Source organism: Mesitornis unicolor, unplaced genomic scaffold (genome assembly GCF_000695765.1).
Source record: "Mesitornis unicolor isolate BGI_N332 unplaced genomic scaffold, ASM69576v1 scaffold1061, whole genome shotgun sequence".
In the NCBI taxonomy this organism is placed as follows: Eukaryota; Metazoa; Chordata; class Aves; order Mesitornithiformes; family Mesitornithidae; genus Mesitornis; species Mesitornis unicolor.
In genome coordinates this window covers 4298-21876 of record NW_010165561.1, presented here as the reverse complement: position 1 = coordinate 21876, position 17579 = coordinate 4298, and the positions used below count along the sequence as shown (strand labels likewise).

Below are 17579 nucleotides of genomic sequence, written 5' to 3'. Positions count from 1 at the left end.
GACAGGATTGCTAATGTCATATACGTGTGTGTGTGTGTATATATATATAATATCTACTACAGAAAAGCAAAGGAGAAACTGAGAGAGGGAATTGTCACTCAGTTCTCAGTATCTTTAATAAACTTAGTCAGTCCTGGTGCTGATGGAACTATAAACAGAACTGACGTCTTTTTACAAGAATTTGCGTTTCTTCATAGCAAGGGGTAACTTGAACAAAATGAGTCTCTTACAAGCCTGCTCTTTACTCTCTTTGAAAGAATGGGAAGCCAGTTAAGGTACTCATGCTACACATGTTCCATTGATACCTCTATCAATAACCAATCTCCACTATTTATTTATTTTCAGTTCTGTTTTTACTAGGGCTTTTAAGATTGTGAGGCCTAATAAATTCTTTTTTTACATTTTAAAGCATAACCTGTATAGCCTACAGGTAGAATTTCAAAACTATATCTGATAAAATTTTGCTATAAATAATTATAAATGTTATCTATATATCTTATCCTGCAATAACTGTTCATGCATACTGCCACAGAGATGTGATCTGCAAGGTGGTGATCATTTTGGGATTTAATAAAAGCAAATTGAACTCCGAATGTGTTAGAAACTACTTCCTTCGGTATATATGGTGTTTATGCAGTCAGTAACTTTTCTAACATGGCAGTTGTCTGCGTAGTAGAAAACGCTGGAGTTTTGTTCAGCCAACCTATGATTATAAGTAAAATATTCTAGGTTTTTGTAATAATTGTTTAGATTTTTATTATTTTAATTATTTGTCCAAATAACTTAGATTATTATTTGGGGAAAATGTTTAGTGTAGCAGAGTAAGACTGCACGTCTCCTTTGGTCAACACGGTAAATCCTTACGACTTCAATGTAATTATATCCTGTGCTCTACTCCCAATTAAGGTTTTTCTATTGAGAAAGTGCTACATTTTCCCTAAGTACTTCCCTTAGAAAAAGTACATCCTGGTTTACAAATAGCGTAGGCAATTCCTGATATTTGAAGAAGCTGATTCCCACCAAAGCTTCCCTGTGGTCTCAGGTGGAGGGAGTGGGGTGGGCTGAAAGTGGCTGGCAACTGTGCATCTGGTTTTTCAAAGAAAATTTAAATCTCTAGTAGACATTTGGTGACACATTTTAATCTCTTTGGAGTTGATGAGCCATTCTGTTACAACAGTTTGACATTTCAGCTATTTCTACAGTTAGGTATGGAAGGGTATATAATCTGCCTCTATACTGTGTAAATTACATTTTATCACCCTTTTTTCTATTTTTTTTTAATGTAAGGTTATATTTAGATTTTATTCTCACCACTTTAAGGTACCAGAATTCAGAAATTCTTTTTTCAAATTAACTTCCATGTTAATAAATTTCTAAGTTGACTTCAGAATTGACCTTCTCATTTTTAGATTAATACTCCCCTTCAGATTTTTGGTGGAATTATGGTCTCAGGACTGAGCTTCTAGAATTTAATGTGAAAAATGGCACAGCACTTTGTAATAGCTAAAGAAAATGCAGTAAAATACAGAGAAATTCTTTTTCTGCTTAAAAGTTTTTTTGCAGCTATGCCACAGAGTGAAAATCAAACACGATGATGATTGATTGCACAATGATTAACCTCAACAAGAATTTACAGCAATTAGTTCCAGTTTGCTGTAGAAGCTTGCCTGAGTCATAAATCCTTTAGGATTTGCCGAACATTGTGAACTGACTGAAGATTTACATTACTTCTCTTTACTTTTTTTTTTCCTCTGACAGCAGTTTAATGACGAGTTCTTGTTCGTCTGATGACATCGATCAGGAAGAAATCCAGCTCGCTTTGCAGGCTGCTAAAATTGCCACCCGAGAAAAGATCAGATCCAGATTTCATGGCAGTAATGATCTTATTCACCGCCTTTTTGTCTGTATCTCAGGTATGAGAGTTGCCTTCTGTCTGAATGTAAAAATTTATTCATTTTTTTTCTGATGCACATAAAGTTACGGTTGCCGAAGTTGCCAGAAGACTCTGTTTTGGGGCCTAAGTTGCAGACTGGTGTGGAAAGTCCTGTTACCTGATGGGAACTTTTGGAATCAGAGATGCAGACATGTTAGACTTGTAGTGATAAAGATTTGGGCATGCCAACAAGTTGCTTCCTTTTTTTGGTGATGCCCTATGTCTTCAAGGGAAGAAATTTGGTGCAGCAGTTGTATTTTGATACAAAAGAAATCTCTTAGTGTTTCCTGCCAAAGCACAAGGAAGATATGTATCAAATTGTAGGTAGCATGAAGGCCAGAATGAACCTGGCCATGACTGAAAATTAGCTTAATGTTCAGTTTTTATTCTTAACACAAGCAAGTGATCTCCTCAAAAATAAAAATGAGGCTGTTGCTGGTAGCAACAGACAAATTTGCTTTTTTGAAGTGTGGTGTAAGAGTCTAGTAATGGCTTATCTGTTTTCTCAAACTCCCAGGTGTTGCTGACCAGCTGCAGACAAACTATGCCAGTGATCTGAGAAGTATCTTAAAGACCTTGTTTGAAGTTATGGCAACCAAACCTGAAACAGAAGACAAGGAAAAGCAAAAGAAAGGTAAAGAGACTCAAACATTTTCCTACTGGTAGCCCCATAGGGATCCATGAACTATTTGACAAGAATTTCCTTAACATGCTGTTAACTTCTTGGCAGGGCTCCCTGTACAGTGATTTGACCTAAGTTTAAAATAAAATAAAATCATAATAATTAAAAAAAGTCATAGAAACAGACTGTAAACGGGATGAAGTCACTGGAAGTACAGGTACACAGGAATATGTCTTGAGGCAAATGCTGGAAGAGTTAAAGCCGTCAGAGTGCCTCTGCTCATTTCCATATTAATAACAGAACAGTGTTTGTAGCCCATATGGTCATAACATAATCTATGCAGGATTTGGACTTCATTGTTTTGGGGTTTTTCCTGCTATTGCTTCACACTGGACACATTTTAATTTTCCAAAACATTTATCTTTGTGAGGCTTAAATAGCTGTGTAAATAAAGCAAACTAAGATGAGAATGCTCAGGAAAGTGCTGAAATCTGGCCTGACTTGTAGAAATTGCAGAATGCTGAATTTGGCTTTAAAATAGAAAAAGACTTACTTTTGAATTCTAGATAATTAAGATAATCGCATCAGAACTAAATCATGAGTCAATGCAAGAAACTTTTTTTCTCTTGCCATTTTGATTGTCTCTTTTTCAAAGAGGCAAATCTAACTTTTCTAAAAATAACCATGTCATCCCAGCAAGAGTGCAATTACCTTTGTCCTGTGTTATGATTAGCACTACCAGCATCCCAAGGTTATCAGACCTCTTATTTTTTTAATCCCTTTCCACATGATTGAAAACTTGCCCTTTCTCCCAGTTTCATTTAAAAGCACTGAGGATTTTATATGAAACACTAAGTTAAGATTTGGTTAAATTTAGCAGAAGAAACTGGAGTCCAACCCAACTCTGCAGTGAGATAATGCACAACATGCATTACAGTTCTCGATTACTTGTGCTTGAAATTTCCACATTTTTATGGTGGCAGGATGTCTTGATGTGAAGTGAGAGTGGTTTTTTTCATTGGCAAGGAGAAATGATGTTAGACAGAATTGCTGAAGGGAGGATCAAGTAGCTCCTGAACATTCAAATAAGAGCAATAAAGAAACTGGAGCTGTAAAGAATTATCACTAGGAAATGTATTAGTCAGCAGTACTTGCTTGGAATAATTTCTAATGGATGAACTATTGCATTTTTTTTAAAAAAAAAAAAAAGGTGTTGACAACAGTAAGGATGAGCAAAATGAGCGAGTAAGTCAGGGACTTTTGGGATGAAGTTTCTTTTTGATATGTGATTTGATGTGTGTGATTCACCTAGGGAATCTCTGATTATTCTCATAATCTACTTCTTTGTAAAGGATCTGAGTTAAGAACTAGGCAATAAAATATAGGATGCAGCTAAACTGCTAGAAGTAAAAGGACGGCATGTCCTGTAATAACAGCATCTTTCATTTCTGTTGTCATTCCAAAGAAGAATAGAGGAGACTTTTATATCACTGTTTAGATAAAGGGTCAGGGTAAAGGAAATGCAGTAAGTATAAGAAGGTACATATACATCTGAGAAGTCCTAACATGAATATTTTAAGTGCAAATTGGAAAAATATGAATTTCAGTACTTTTTGGTTTATTTTACAGTTAATCAGGGTTTAAGGAATGCAGCACTGGAAGACTGTGCTTTATGTCAAGAAAGTATATCATCCTCAGAACTTGCAGCAAAAGCCAGAGATGGGGACTTTGAAGGTACTTGCTTTTTTCTGAGAATTAAAATGAGACAACACTGATGTATAAAAAAATGATCATTAAAATGAAAAGAAAACTCTTCTAAAGTTTGACTCTGGAAAGTGACTATAAAATGTTGTCATACTATGGTTTAGAGACAAAGTCATATGATAAACTGAGCATATTTCTCTCAGATTTTTTTCTAACAGCCTCATGATACTCTGATGTACAAATTGTCATATCCAGTATGAACTCCTTTGTATCAGTGGAGAAAGGTTCTGTATAGTAAAGGCTTTAATATAGCCTGTGACGTTGCATGTGACAAGTTTCAGAGGGTTGTTAAGATGTAAGGCCTCCTCAGCCAAATCTAAAGAGATCTTTCATGTCACTTGCTAGATGTGGAGATGCTACTTCTTGCAATGGTAGAAGTACCTTTAATATTTTCTTTACTTTTGTAAATACTTTGCTCTTTGGTCAAAATATTTTGGTTATTATTTTCATATTTTTCACCATATTACTTCAAAGAAAGTTAGTTTTAGATAAGTCTGCTGAGGTTACTGGAATCTCACTGAATACATGGTAAGAGTGAAGAAAAGGGCCTATGTAAGTATCTGAGTTTTGGTTGGGATTCAAGTGTTCTGAGAGCTCAAAAGTTTTTGTTTCTTTTTTTAATCTGAGATACTGCAGGAGTCAGTTATGGACTGTTGCCCTGGTACGATAAACATTGTATAAAAATGAATTAAAAGATATCAGAGCACTTGCAGTCAAAGACTAAGAGAAAGCAGATGTATGAGATGGAGCAAACAAGAGAGCAATCAGCTTTCATCTTCAGGGCTAAGTGGTGGTTTTAGCACACCAGGAGCCCAATTATCAGAGTGGTGGTATTTCTGTGGTCAAGTGAGAAAATAAAAGACAATTGTCAACTGTGAAATGATATCTAAGCTCCCCAGAAATTCAAGTGTGCAGTAATTTCCCTGTGTTTTAAAACTTTGATCTGTTGTTTTCTCTTTGTGCACATACACTGCTGTTCTTCCAGGGAGAGTTTTTGACTGAGAAATGAGTGATAAGCAGTGTGTGTCTCTGCTGGTATGCAGAGACAGGTCACCAGCAGAAAAGAAATGTAAGAAATGTTGGTTCATGTCGTTTGTAATAAAGATCAGAAATCACAGGTGGGGGAACTCTTAAAGAGTAGGTTTTAGAGTAATGCTACCTATTTACAAGAGCACATATAAAACCTATGGTTTGCTTGCTCACCCTTCTTCTGAAGCTGCTGGCTAAAGGATAGCAAATCTAATCTATTTAGAACAGCAGGGCTAATTCATGTGTAATGCAGTGCAGAAATATTATCTCTTCTGGAGGAAAATGATTCGGTGGCAGATAAAGAACTGTTCAATAGTCATTTTAATTGATTTTTTTATTGTGTCATAATTCATTATGTCACAGAACGTGCAGTAAATAACAAATCTTTATAGCAAATCCTTACCATGTACAAGCTGTATTGGAAAAGAATGCAAGAGATTATTCATTCTCTACCATTTCAGTTCATATTCTTTTGTGTTGAATCAATGCCTGATGCTGTCAGTGAATTTGACTTACAGAACTTGAAAGCCAAGTTATTCTGAACTGCAGGATGCTGAATAAACTTCTCACAGTGGATGTACATTTTGTCACGGCAGTCACTTCACTTCGTTGGCATGTTATTCAGCTTTTAAGGTTCTGCATCTTTTCATGCCATCTTCTATTGGCATTGGGAAGGTTTTATGTTTGGAGTAGAGTAGCCTATGACTTAAGATGTTATTTATTGAAATAAAGGACAACAATCTGGGTGCTTAGGTGATGTTAATGGCTGCGTAGGAGTGCGATAAAGGGAATCTTTGGAGCTACAAGGGCCCCTGCAGCACCCAGGCAGCATGACTCAGTTACGTCCCTGCCCTAAGCAAATGGTAAAACCCAATGTGTAATATTAATAGCATGTGGAGGTAACTACAGCAAAAACGGCACCCTGCCTGCATCTTTGTTCCGAAATGGCAGGTGTTTCACCTATGCCTCTGTGACGGAAAGTGGTGCCTTGTGGGATAAGCAAGTACCTTTTGAATAAGTAGACCTGTATGGCAGACTGAGCTTGGCTGCTGTGGCGCAATGTCTTCCCATGTGAGCACATCCTCTGAACAGAGCCAGTTAGCCAGTGCTCCTGCAGGTACGCTGCTCTTGGTACCTGTGCTTGCTCATTGAGCGGGCTTGGGATGCATGAATCAATCTCTTTGCAGTCTTTCTCTGGGAGCCTTACTTAGCTTGTGTGTTAAGTGGTTCTGCTATAAATACTTACTTCTACAGATCAGTACAGCTTCTCTATGTAAACTAACTAGCATAGTCTGCTATTGCTTAGCTTTAAGATTTGGTGATGGGCAGGGATTTTCTCTATTGGAAAGACAGAGGGTTCTGTGGAGCAAGAAGATGAGCTCCACCTTCCAAACCAGAACAAACCACAAAAAGGGGCGTCTGAAGTGGGTCAATTAATTGAATTTTTGGGAAGTGTAGAAACACCCATTCTGTCTCCTTTCCTCCAATACATTCCAGGCCCATGTCCTTACAGGTCACAAGGTGTCATTGCTGGCAACGCTGTACAGACTTTTTTCTGCTAAGATATGCAGCGATAGCTAATGGGATACATGGCTTTGTTATGCCAAGACATCCAGCAAGAGACATAAACTTCCAGCAGTATTTTAACCTCAGCAGCCATGTGCCTTTTGCCCCTTAAAACACCTCCCCACTTCCCTCATTTTTGCCAGCCACTGTGAAAGCAACAGCCCTTGACTTTGGGTGTGTGTGGAAAGACATCTGGTGGTTAGGACAACCTTCACTGCATGAACATTGTGCCCAGGGTTTGTCCTTCAGGCTAAATCTGGGCCACAGGCCACCAACTGGAGTACACCGCAGTTATCACTCTAAGTGGATTCAACGCAAAGCCTAAGAGCTTCACACCGATCTGTTGCCAGCATTGCACCAAAATTAATTCTGTCCTTTTTTGTATATCATTTCTACACTTCAAGTCGCTCTTAGTTATTTCAACTGAAAGTGAAAACAGTTGAAAGCAAATGAGCACATCAGTAGCTCCTCCTTTCTGCAATCGTGGCAGAACATGAGCATGTATCAAATTGAGAAAGTCCAGCAAGCTACCTGCCAGGAAAGCTTTTTCCGATTATCAAATAAATCCCTCTTACCGAAAGTACTGAATATTTAAGATTGCATCCAATCAATGGTAATAAAAAAAAAGCAAGCCCAGCAACATGAACAAATAAATGAATAGTTTTAAGATTCTACTGAAGATTTCAGCCTCTACTCAGATTATGAAGATGAATCACTTGCTTTTGTCAGATTTCTCATTCTTACTGTATATAAAACCCACCAGCTGGTCTGGGTCATAAAACAAATATGAATGTTTATTATGAGCCGACTGACATTGGCAAGGGTATAAGAGTTAAATCCTGTGACCTTCTGAAGGCTGAAATACAATAAACTACAGATTAATTGGCATTCCAAACCAAAAACATTTTCAAAAGTACAGATGAGCCTATGTTATACACGTCCATATTTGCTGTCCTAATGCTCTAGGACTTATTTTGGTGGAAATGTATGTATTTATACGTCATAGAATGTAAAAAGCACTTTATTTTTATAGAGAGAGAATGTAAAGCAAATACATTTATATTTTCCTAGTATATAAGATTAATTTACACAACATTCCATAAGTGAGTTTTAAATATAGTAAAATTTCATGCCCTGGTGATATGATGGGGAAGTTGGCCAGTGAGGGGAAGGTTCTGTGTATAAACTCAAAGCAAATTGTAGTGGTAGCTGCTCAGAACAAAACAGGTTGGGCTCTTTGCTACCAGTGGTGCTTGCTCTGAATTGCAGAAACAGCAGCAGGGGCCTGTGTCCCGGTACCTTTTTGGGTGCTGCCTTTCTCTGTGTCCTGGTGAGCTATGAGCCAGCACAGGGAGAAGGTTTTTGGGAAGTTCCTGAGCTCCAGCTTGGGACAAACCACTGCTGGATAATAACCCGACCAAGAAGTTTGCATGGGACTGAGAGTAGGCAGCATGGATCACACACAAATTAAAGGAAACCTCCACATTTGTAAATGTAAGAAAATTACTCTTAGTTAAGTGAGTATAAGTGAATAAAAAAGTATCTCTGCTGAGACAGAGAGAGCTGTGTCATTCTTAATATGTACTACAGCTTTAAAAAAAGCAATCATCAGGGAAAAAGTTTTATGTCTTTCTGCCATTTTTGTGTCTGGGATTGTGTTTCCACACAACTTGCTTTCTGTGTGCTAACAGGTTCCCACGTGTATACATATAGATATATATACACACACAGAGTAACTAATTTTTTTTTCTTGGTAAGGATTTTTATTTATTCATTTCTTTATCAACCTATACATGTGGTCAAGCATAAGTCCATACTCACCTTATTTGGGAGCATTATGTTTATCCTTGTGGGCTTGATGATTTTAATAGTGAACTTTGGCAAGTCTGAGTTTTGACCATATATTTATTTTGGGGTAGTTAATTACTCGGGAAGATTAGTCTGCTGCAACTGAGGGAAGGTGAATATGGTTGAGAAAGTTGCGCTTCTTATCTAGGAATAAGCATGAGGGATCTAGAAATTGGAAGATTTTTCTCAAGGAAAACCAGAAAGCATTAGGAAGCTGTTGGTTCTCCATGAAAGTATTTGCTGTAGCACCTCAGCTCTCTCTGCAACCATACATTCATTTTCACTCCCTATTTCTCTAGCATCCATACAGAACTGCCTTGCTTGATGCCAGCTAGTTATAACCCCAGACATGATGGATTTGCTGTGGCTGCCAGTACAAATACCTGTTTGTGCCAAATGGTGTTAGCATCTGTTTGCTGCACGGCAGCACACTATTTCTCCTTGATCCCTTTCCATTTCATAATATTCCAGGCCACTCACTTTTGTCTAGTCACAAGTCTTCACTGCTCTTCCACCAGCAGCATGAGCACAGTTCAGTAATTTATGGTTCCCAAGGGTCGAGCTCTTCTTTTTCTTGCAGTAAGAAGTCACAAGGTCAAGAAAACCCACCCATGCTACGTATGTGCAGAATCTAATCACCACGAGTCTAGAATTCGCTGTCAGCCCTAGCTGAATGCTTCAGTTTTTCTTTGGTCCTCTACATGCCTATGGCTACTCTATTATTTATAATGATGACCAGCAACACTTTCTAAATGAAGGAACTTAAATTATTGCACAGTTCAGTGGCCAAACGTATTCTGTTCACATAACTTTTTACTTTTTCCTTATTCAGCGGCTCTGCCTACACTGTGGGAGAAGATCTAGCATCAAGATTTCCGTATTGAGGAAATGTTTTATAATCAACTGACCACATTTAATCACGCATGTAAAATTACAGAATTTTGTGCAGGTTTTAGGTTGCATTGCAATAATTTGATCTGACTTAGATTTTAAGAACTGGTTCAGAGCCCTTTACCTTATCAAAGACTATCCCTCTCTCGTCACACTGTGGAACTTGTTGAGACTGCATTGCAGGAAGAGGAAACATCCTATAAGTACAGTAAAGCACAGGCTTATTCAGCTCCACAATTACATCACTGGGATTTTGGTTAGGTTTGAAATTTTTTGTCCTAAAAATACACATATTGAGTGTTCTTCTGGCATGTAGAATGTAGATCTACATTATCAACTTGCTTCTGGTTTATTATTGTTGGTAGCTTTTACAAAGTCTCTCAGTAATGATTATGTGGCAGATTCAAGTCTCTGGTCCATCTCATTTAAAGTGAAGATGTCAACTGTATCCCAGTGGAAGTCAGTGTTCTCTATCAGAGTTGTTCTATTTTACATAAATAATTTTTCCTAAAGGATGAGCTGTTAATCACATATCTATACAGAAAGGAGACAGGATGCCATCATTTAAGGTCCTGAGGAATCAGGCAGAGCAGAGACTTGAGCCCAAGACTGCAAAGCTCCATGCTTTGGTGAAAACTTCCTAGATTTGCACAAAAACTCCTTCCTAAGAAAGCTGTTTGACAAGAGCTGTCTTAGAAACCAGTAAGTCTGTACCTCTGTTTTCTCCCTCACCCCCAAAATTTTCATCAAATAATATTGTTGAAGCAGAAAAATGTTACTGAAAAATTTCAAGCCAGATGTAATCTCAACACTGAATCTGAGCAAGAGCTAAGATTACTTTGTTACAAGTGTCTCATAGGAATGATGTATAAAAGCCAGAGATGGCCCAGAATGACATGCAGAAAATCATGTGTGATAAGGGACAAAAAGGTTCCTCTTGCTGTGGTAGTTGAAGTGAGGGGTAAATTCATGTCACCATGGTTCTCTGCTTTCCATACTTAAAGCTGTGAGAATTTACAGTTCCTGCTTTCATCAGACGAGCCGCAGCAAGCCCATCTGACCTTTTTTGCAGCTGAGAGGGTAATGTGCTCTGACAGCTGCAGCGGTATAGGTTCCATGGGCTGCTGCAGGAACAGCCCTCCTAAGGTTACTGTGGTAAAAGTATCATCAGAGCTATGAATGATGTGCTCTAAAATTTAATACACCTCGATGTGGGAGGAACTTTCAGTCTGAGTCCTGCATTAGGAATATTTGATAAGACTGAAAGGCACAGAAAGGGTCTTTTCTCTGAATTGTCTGACCATAATGCAAACATCACCACAAGCTGAGGGTTTAGTAGCTGATGTTCAACAGGGAGTTGTGGTGTGAATGTTTTCTGATCTGTGTTCTTCCAGAGAACAGATTTGCTAAATTAGGCCTTCTGCAAGCTCCAGCAACTTTTGGGATTATTTCCCTCGGCTGTCCTCCCCAACCCAGTCTCTTGTGTCTCAGCACCACGGAATGAACTTGATGGTGTAATGTTTGAATCAACACCGTTGGTGGACCCAGGTCCAGGCTCTTTCCTCCCTGTGTTCTGAGACACAGAGATGTCCTCCTTGGTTTTGTAAGTTTAAATGGGACTGCAGCAGATCTATTGCACATGCAAAATGAATTTGCATGTGCTTTTTGGCAGTGTTTGCAGCATCTATGATTTTTATGATGATTGAGGTTTTCTTAAAACTTCAGCATCTTGGATTTATCTGAGATTTTTAACTTTTATAGAAAAGAAAACATTTTTAGCTAATTATGCTGCAGAGACATGTAAAGGTGAATTGTAAAAGCTACAGCATAAAACAAAGACTACAAAATTTCATTATTTATGGGAGATTGTAATGCAAGACTTGAATAGTTAAGTTGGGGATACTGTTTCTCCTTTTAAAATGTGTTTTTCAGTCTTCACACTAATTTTATCTTTTCCTTTCTGTGAACTTCTTATTTATTTAAATACTTGTTTCTCTTCCTTTCTCTGCCTTATTTTCTGTACATGCTTTTAATGTTTCCTTCTAAAATTTATTTCTGTTCTGTAGTCTTTCTGTTTTGCTAATCCCTTCCCTCCCTTCTTCCTCCTCTTTGATGTTTGTGCTGTGGTCTTCATCCATTTCCCAACAGACTTCTCTTAACTCTCACTGCATGATAAAGCAGAGGGCCAATTAGCCCACGAACAAGGTTTTTCCTCCATTCCTTGTACAAATCCCCCAAGCACAGGCAGGCGGTGCTTTAGAGACTGGATGTTTCCATTTGCTGCTGCATGCAGAGCTAATGGAGCAGCGTAGCCTGGAGAAGGACTATAACATAAAAAGCCTACGGGTGCGGTGCTGCTTCCAGCGCGTCTTCAGGCTAATGCTAGGGGTTTAATTTGTATAACTCACTCTGCTCCTCGTATTGAAGCTTTATCCCCTCATGAGGCTGCTCTTCAGAGAAAATTTCAAAAACCTGTGCTATAAAAAGCCTGATGACTCAACCATTAATAAATGTAAGTCCGAAAGGCTGCTCCCAAGGTTGAGCGAGATGAGGCTTGTGAAGGGGACCTGGGGGTGCGATCCCATCGCCACTGGGGCTCACATGGGCTCAGAGAGGCCAAATTGTTCAGGGCTTCATCTTTTCTGCCAGTGTGAGCACTTCGGCTCCAATCCAGCATTGCGTTTAATTTCTAAGTGCATTCTCTCAAAATGAAGCCTCTGTGTTTGTATTTGCTGTAAGGACTTTGTTGGTCACAACTGGAAGCAAAGGCATAGGGCTAATGGCCCAAAGTTTCTTATTTCGGATGTTATTTCAAGGCTGCACCACTGCATGATTTTGGGCAAAACATTTCTCTCCTGATTTCTCTCCACGTGCTTCCTGACTGTAGCTGGGTGATGAGGATTAATGCAATTAATGTTTGTACAGCATTTTGAATGTTAAAAGCTGTTACGTAACTGAGTGTTACTATTTGGGGGTGTGCTGCAGTGCAGCAGATCTTGGTGTTAGCAACGGGGATGTTCGGAGGGCACTAAAACCCAGGAGCAATGGGGCACAGGGCTAGCTGAAAATGTACCCTTTAGCTCACACTACTGACGCATTAATTTAGTGAATCAACTGATGTGACACCAGCGTGGAGTGAGTCCCTCTTAATGTGGGAGAGCATTCTGTGGAGAGGGCTATACTGTTTCTATACATTGAGTGCCACTAAGATGTGCTTAAATTGTGATGCAGCTATAAAAACAAAGTTTGCGGATGAATTCATCTGGCTGGCTGTCAAGTAGTTCTGTAACCATGAACTATGGATTGCATGACTGTTACGAGTTTATAAGGTCATCAGTTACCAAAATTAATTTGATGTTTCTCATAGGGCTGGTTTTTTTGCAATTTTTCTTTTTATTTTGCACTGGAGACAAATACATACAAGGTCATTTAAAAAATAACTTTCAATGTTGCACTTCAGGGGCAACAACAGGAAAAAGCAAATAAAATAAAACCCAGTGGTAAACACCTGATCAGAAAGCTGCTTTCTGTGGCTTGAGAGTCGCTGTGGTGGGGCTGCGTTAGCTCATAACGTGTCTGGACTAATCACAATCTAAGGGCAGTAGTGATTACAGTACAAGCTGCTGTGAAGTTGCAGTTCATATTGGCAGGCTGTGGTTTGTACAAAAAGGGCCTATGTTTTGTGGCTTTTCTGTGAGTATTAAAATCAGTAACTAGCTGAACATGGTAGCTCACATTATAATGCACTTGATAAAGCATCGGTAGTGAAGTAGGCATCTTACCAAACCTGCTTCCACCAGCTCTGTGTTCATTTGGAAGCGAGACCCGATGGCAAAGAGCTTGAATAACTTCCTAAATTTTGCTGTCATTAAAACTAGAATCAACAGGAGAATCAACAGGACGGTTAAATCCCTGAAAACGTTACCAAGGCTATGTTGTCTAATAGCAAGTGTTAAACAGGAATATCATTATTGGCCAGTTATTTTGTTTGGAATACATGTGGTAACCCAGAGAGCTTCCTGGATGGAGGACATGGAGGTGCTCCAAGGTTAGCAGGCTCGCTGTGCTTTCAGATCAGAGATTCCTGTGAAAGTAGTACGGAGTTTTCAACACTGACAGCCCGTCAGAAGTTTTACTGGACAATTTACATGCAGTAGCTAGCAAGGCTGCAGGAAAGCAAAATCCCTCAGTTTCATTGCTCTTAATGCCTTGACTTAAGCTGGCAGTCCTGCATCTCCCTGCTGCGGAAGGAAAGGCTGCCTTTGAAGTAGAAATTTGGAGTCTTGTGTCACCAATTTCTGGTGAACTGTTCCCAGGAATGAGGTGAAGGCTGCTATGCACAATCTCTGTTTTCTCACCACATCAGGTGTTTATCTGCACACAGACTTTGCTTTTGGTTGCTGTTCCTGTAGTTGCGACCTTTATCAGACCAGTTTGTTCGTTAAGTGAAAGATTGCTTCTTTAAACTAGCTTAATTTCCATAATAGTTTAGAGGAGCCTATAAAAGCTGAGTCAAGATTTGAAGTTCTCTTTGATTTTATTAATCTGCTTTTTGAACATTTTCTGCACTGAATGCTATATCCTTTTTGCTTTTAATTTGACAAATGTTGCAAGGTGACAAACACATGAAAACTGGTCATGGTTATGTTTGAACAATACAACTGATTTTTATTTTAATTATCTTCTTTCTGCCCATAGCTGTAGCCCTCTTGACCTCTGCATTAACTGCGCCATATATTTTGTTGTTTTATAATATGCTCCTTGAGGCAGGGATCTTGCTTGTCAGGTTTATAAATCAGCAATTGCCTGAGTTGCATACTGTAAATAATACTTGGAGGAAGCTGCATGCAGGGAACTTGGGCAAATACATCCAGCAGTTCATGTTCACTGTGTCCATGGATTCCTTCTGGATAGATCTTGCTTTGCCCTTTATTAGATTTTTTTTAACAACATAATTAAGCAATTGGCTACATCATTTCTACACTCACTATTTGAGACTCTCTGAGGTCGTGTCAGCCTGTCGCTAGCAGGAGCAGCTTGACAGAAGTGAGCCTAATACTTTCTGCTTTGCCAAAACCAAATCCTTTCCCTGCTTGGCTTTTATGAGCAGTTAGAGAGCTCGCAGGAGAAATAAACAACTGAAACGTGCTCTTAGGGAGAATGGTTGAATTCTTGCTCTAAGTCGTGCACACTTGATTTTGTGGTTTTGCAGTAGTTACTGGTGACTTCCAGTAAGAGTCCTAATAGTTTAGCAGACAGTAATCAGGCTCTGAATTATTATCTTGCAGAGTTGCTGGCCTCATTGCAGAAAGCAGTCAGCCTCTCTGTAGGGAGGGGTGGGAATGATCTCAGCCCTGTGCTGTTTTGATGGCTGGCTGTGTTGACAAACACACCTGTGCTCCAGCCCTGCTTTCATAGTCTCTTGTCTTCATAGTTTATTTTGCTCATCTTTTCCCTGCCACTTTCACTTGAACAGGATAGGATAGGTCCAGAGGTGCCGTGTGCTGTTTCAGTGCCTGCTGTGCTCGCCCTCAAGGTGGGGGCACCCGGCAGAGGAGGGGGGAGTTGAGCCTCTTGGGCACCCTGCACTCACCTGGCTGCCTGCTCGCAAAGCACCTTGAGAACCTCCGATGAAAGCAGCTGCTGTTATATTTTATTCTCCTTACTCCCTTGAGGATCTGGTAATTGCATGTTTGTTTTTTATTCCCTTTTGATTTATGTTCCCTTTTGTTGCTGTGTTTCTGACAGATCCTCCTGACTGGGTTCCAGATGAAGTCTGCAGCTACTGCACTGCGTGCAAGGCTCCTTTCACTGTCATTCGCAGGAAACACCACTGTCGGAGCTGTGGCAAGGTAATGGCTCAGTCAAACGAGACAAACTGCCAAAGACAACAGCAGATTTATGCATACCACAAACTCAGCTGCACAGCAAAATGCGTGTGCTTGGCCAGGGTTTTCAAGTCACAAGTGTTTTTGTGTGTCTTGGCTATCAACTGCTTAGCTTACGTTTAGAAAGTGGGTTTTGACTTTTGTACAGAAGTAAGCATTTGTTTTCTGAAAAGCAGAGCTCCCTGTTGAGATCCTGGATCTCTGGTCGAAGCTTTAAAGAGCCGCACACAGCAGCCTGCGCCGCACGGGGTGGTGCACAGCTCAGCTGCAGGGACCGTGTGTCCCTTCACTTGCTTTCTAAACCTTTACAGGAGAACTGCGGTGTGTGGGGTTGCTGCTTTGCAAGCTTGTGGGGGAGGAAGAAAGAGCAAGGGAGAATAAAGCAGTCATGAGCCTCGGGAAGCCAGAAGTCTGCATTCCCATTTCACTTGCTGGTGTACAAGTTAAAAAGGAAGAGCACAGAGAAGCTGGGTTTGTTAACTCTATAGTGGACTTGAAGGGGTAGGAATTTTGGAGATATTCACAAAATTCCCCATGTCTGTCTTTAAAGCCAGTGGAGAGAGGCGGTGCATTTCAGCTCTGGTGGAGCTGCAGAATTACAGACCTGCCTTGGCCATGCCAGTGCTCAGGCAGCCCATCAGAGCGGCCGAGCGCAGTCAGGTTGGTCATCAGGCTGCGAGTTGCCTGCTGAGGGCCTTTACTCACTGTACCGAGGAGTGTGGTGCTGCCCATACAGAAGAGCCCAGCCCCTAGAATTTTCTCTCCCCTCTCCTGAAATCAGTTTTGTCCTATCCAGTTGTTGAAAGGAACTAAAGTGGAATCTCCCTCTTGTTTTTCAGATCTTCTGCTCCCGCTGTTCCTCCCACTCCGCTCCATTACCTCGCTATGGTCAGATGAAGCCTGTCCGTGTTTGCACTCACTGTTACATGTTCCACGTCACTCCTTTCTATAGTGACAAAGCTGGTATCTGACATATTAAACTACTGCTGTGTCTTCTGGAGTCTTACACGGACTGAAATATGTGACCTAAGAGTTGACTTGAAAGAGGGACCCCGTGAGGGCATGTAGGCTTTGACATCCATTATTATAAATTTTGTACAGTTTTTAATTGCATTTTACTAAGCTGCTAAAGGGAAGTATGAAGCGTCTGTAGCTCTAATGCTACAGTACAGTCTTCCATAAATTTATAACATTAATGTTACGATGCCATATGCAGAACAAATGCACTGTGTGGAAGGAAATAGGGCTCGGCAAATTGAACAAGCATTGCTGCTTACCTTAAATGCTAGGAGCAGAGTAGCCGGTTAACTACTCCGTCCCAGCAAACCAGTCCCCAAGCTCGGACACTTCTGTGCTCACTAAAATACCAGCATGGCTGTGGATGTCCGTGCTCTCCCTCCTGCTGCAGTTTCACTTTCCCATTACTAGATTTTTGCTACCTATGCTAGGATTAATTAAAGCAAAACTATTTCAAATCCATATTCAATATTTACAAAGGCAAAATTTTCTTTGAATCATATAGGAAGCACTGAAGGTCCTGAAGCAGTGTATTTCTGTTGCCTTTCTTTTACCAAGCAGAGCAATAACTCCATGTTGCAAAACTTAATTTTTAGAAGACAACTTTCAGTCCCATATTTTGGGGTTTTGGAAGTGTTTATAATCTGCATCATTTAGGCTAAATTCTGTTAATAAAAGTATAACACAGAGCTTTGGTTTCAATATCAGCATTTACAACTTAAACTTCAGAGGAAATAGTTACTCAATTAATTAACATTAGTAATACATATTTTTGAAAGAGTTCAGCAGCAAAATTCAGTAGATGTGACAAACTATTTCTCCCATACTGAGGTTTTTTTTAATTGTTTTATAAAGACAAATACATAATAATATATTCAAAAGGTCCTACAGAATGGTCAACCAGAGAAGGGTACTTGTTGTCCACATTTGGCAGAGTAACCGTGTAAAATATTGCATACTGTTACTTCACTCACGCTAACAACTGAGAAGATGTTTGTCTTTATTTGAAACACCAGGGATT

At 39.7% G+C, this 17579-nt stretch overlaps 1 protein-coding gene across 4 annotated transcripts in view; it reads left to right on the top strand.

Moving 5' to 3' along the window:
• ZFYVE28 (zinc finger, FYVE domain containing 28) overlaps window positions 1–17006 on the top strand; it is a 74684-nt gene extending 57678 nt beyond the window's left edge. For 2 of the 4 annotated variants that reach the window (XM_010194649.1, XM_010194646.1), the window contains 5 exons: window positions 1774–1913; window positions 2451–2567; window positions 4185–4289; window positions 15402–15505; window positions 16381–16620. In XM_010194649.1, the coding sequence (XP_010192951.1) occupies window positions 1774–1913; window positions 2451–2567; window positions 4185–4289; window positions 15402–15505; window positions 16381–16512 (598 nt within the window). In that variant the 3' untranslated portion in view covers window positions 16513–16620. Of the gene's footprint in view, window positions 1–1190; window positions 1207–1758; window positions 1914–2450; window positions 2568–4184; window positions 4290–15401; window positions 15506–16380 lie in introns of all 4 variants that reach the window. The other 2 variants (XM_010194648.1, XM_010194647.1) reach the window with 2 other exon arrangements.
• The last annotated feature ends 573 nt before the right edge of the window (window positions 17007–17579 follow it).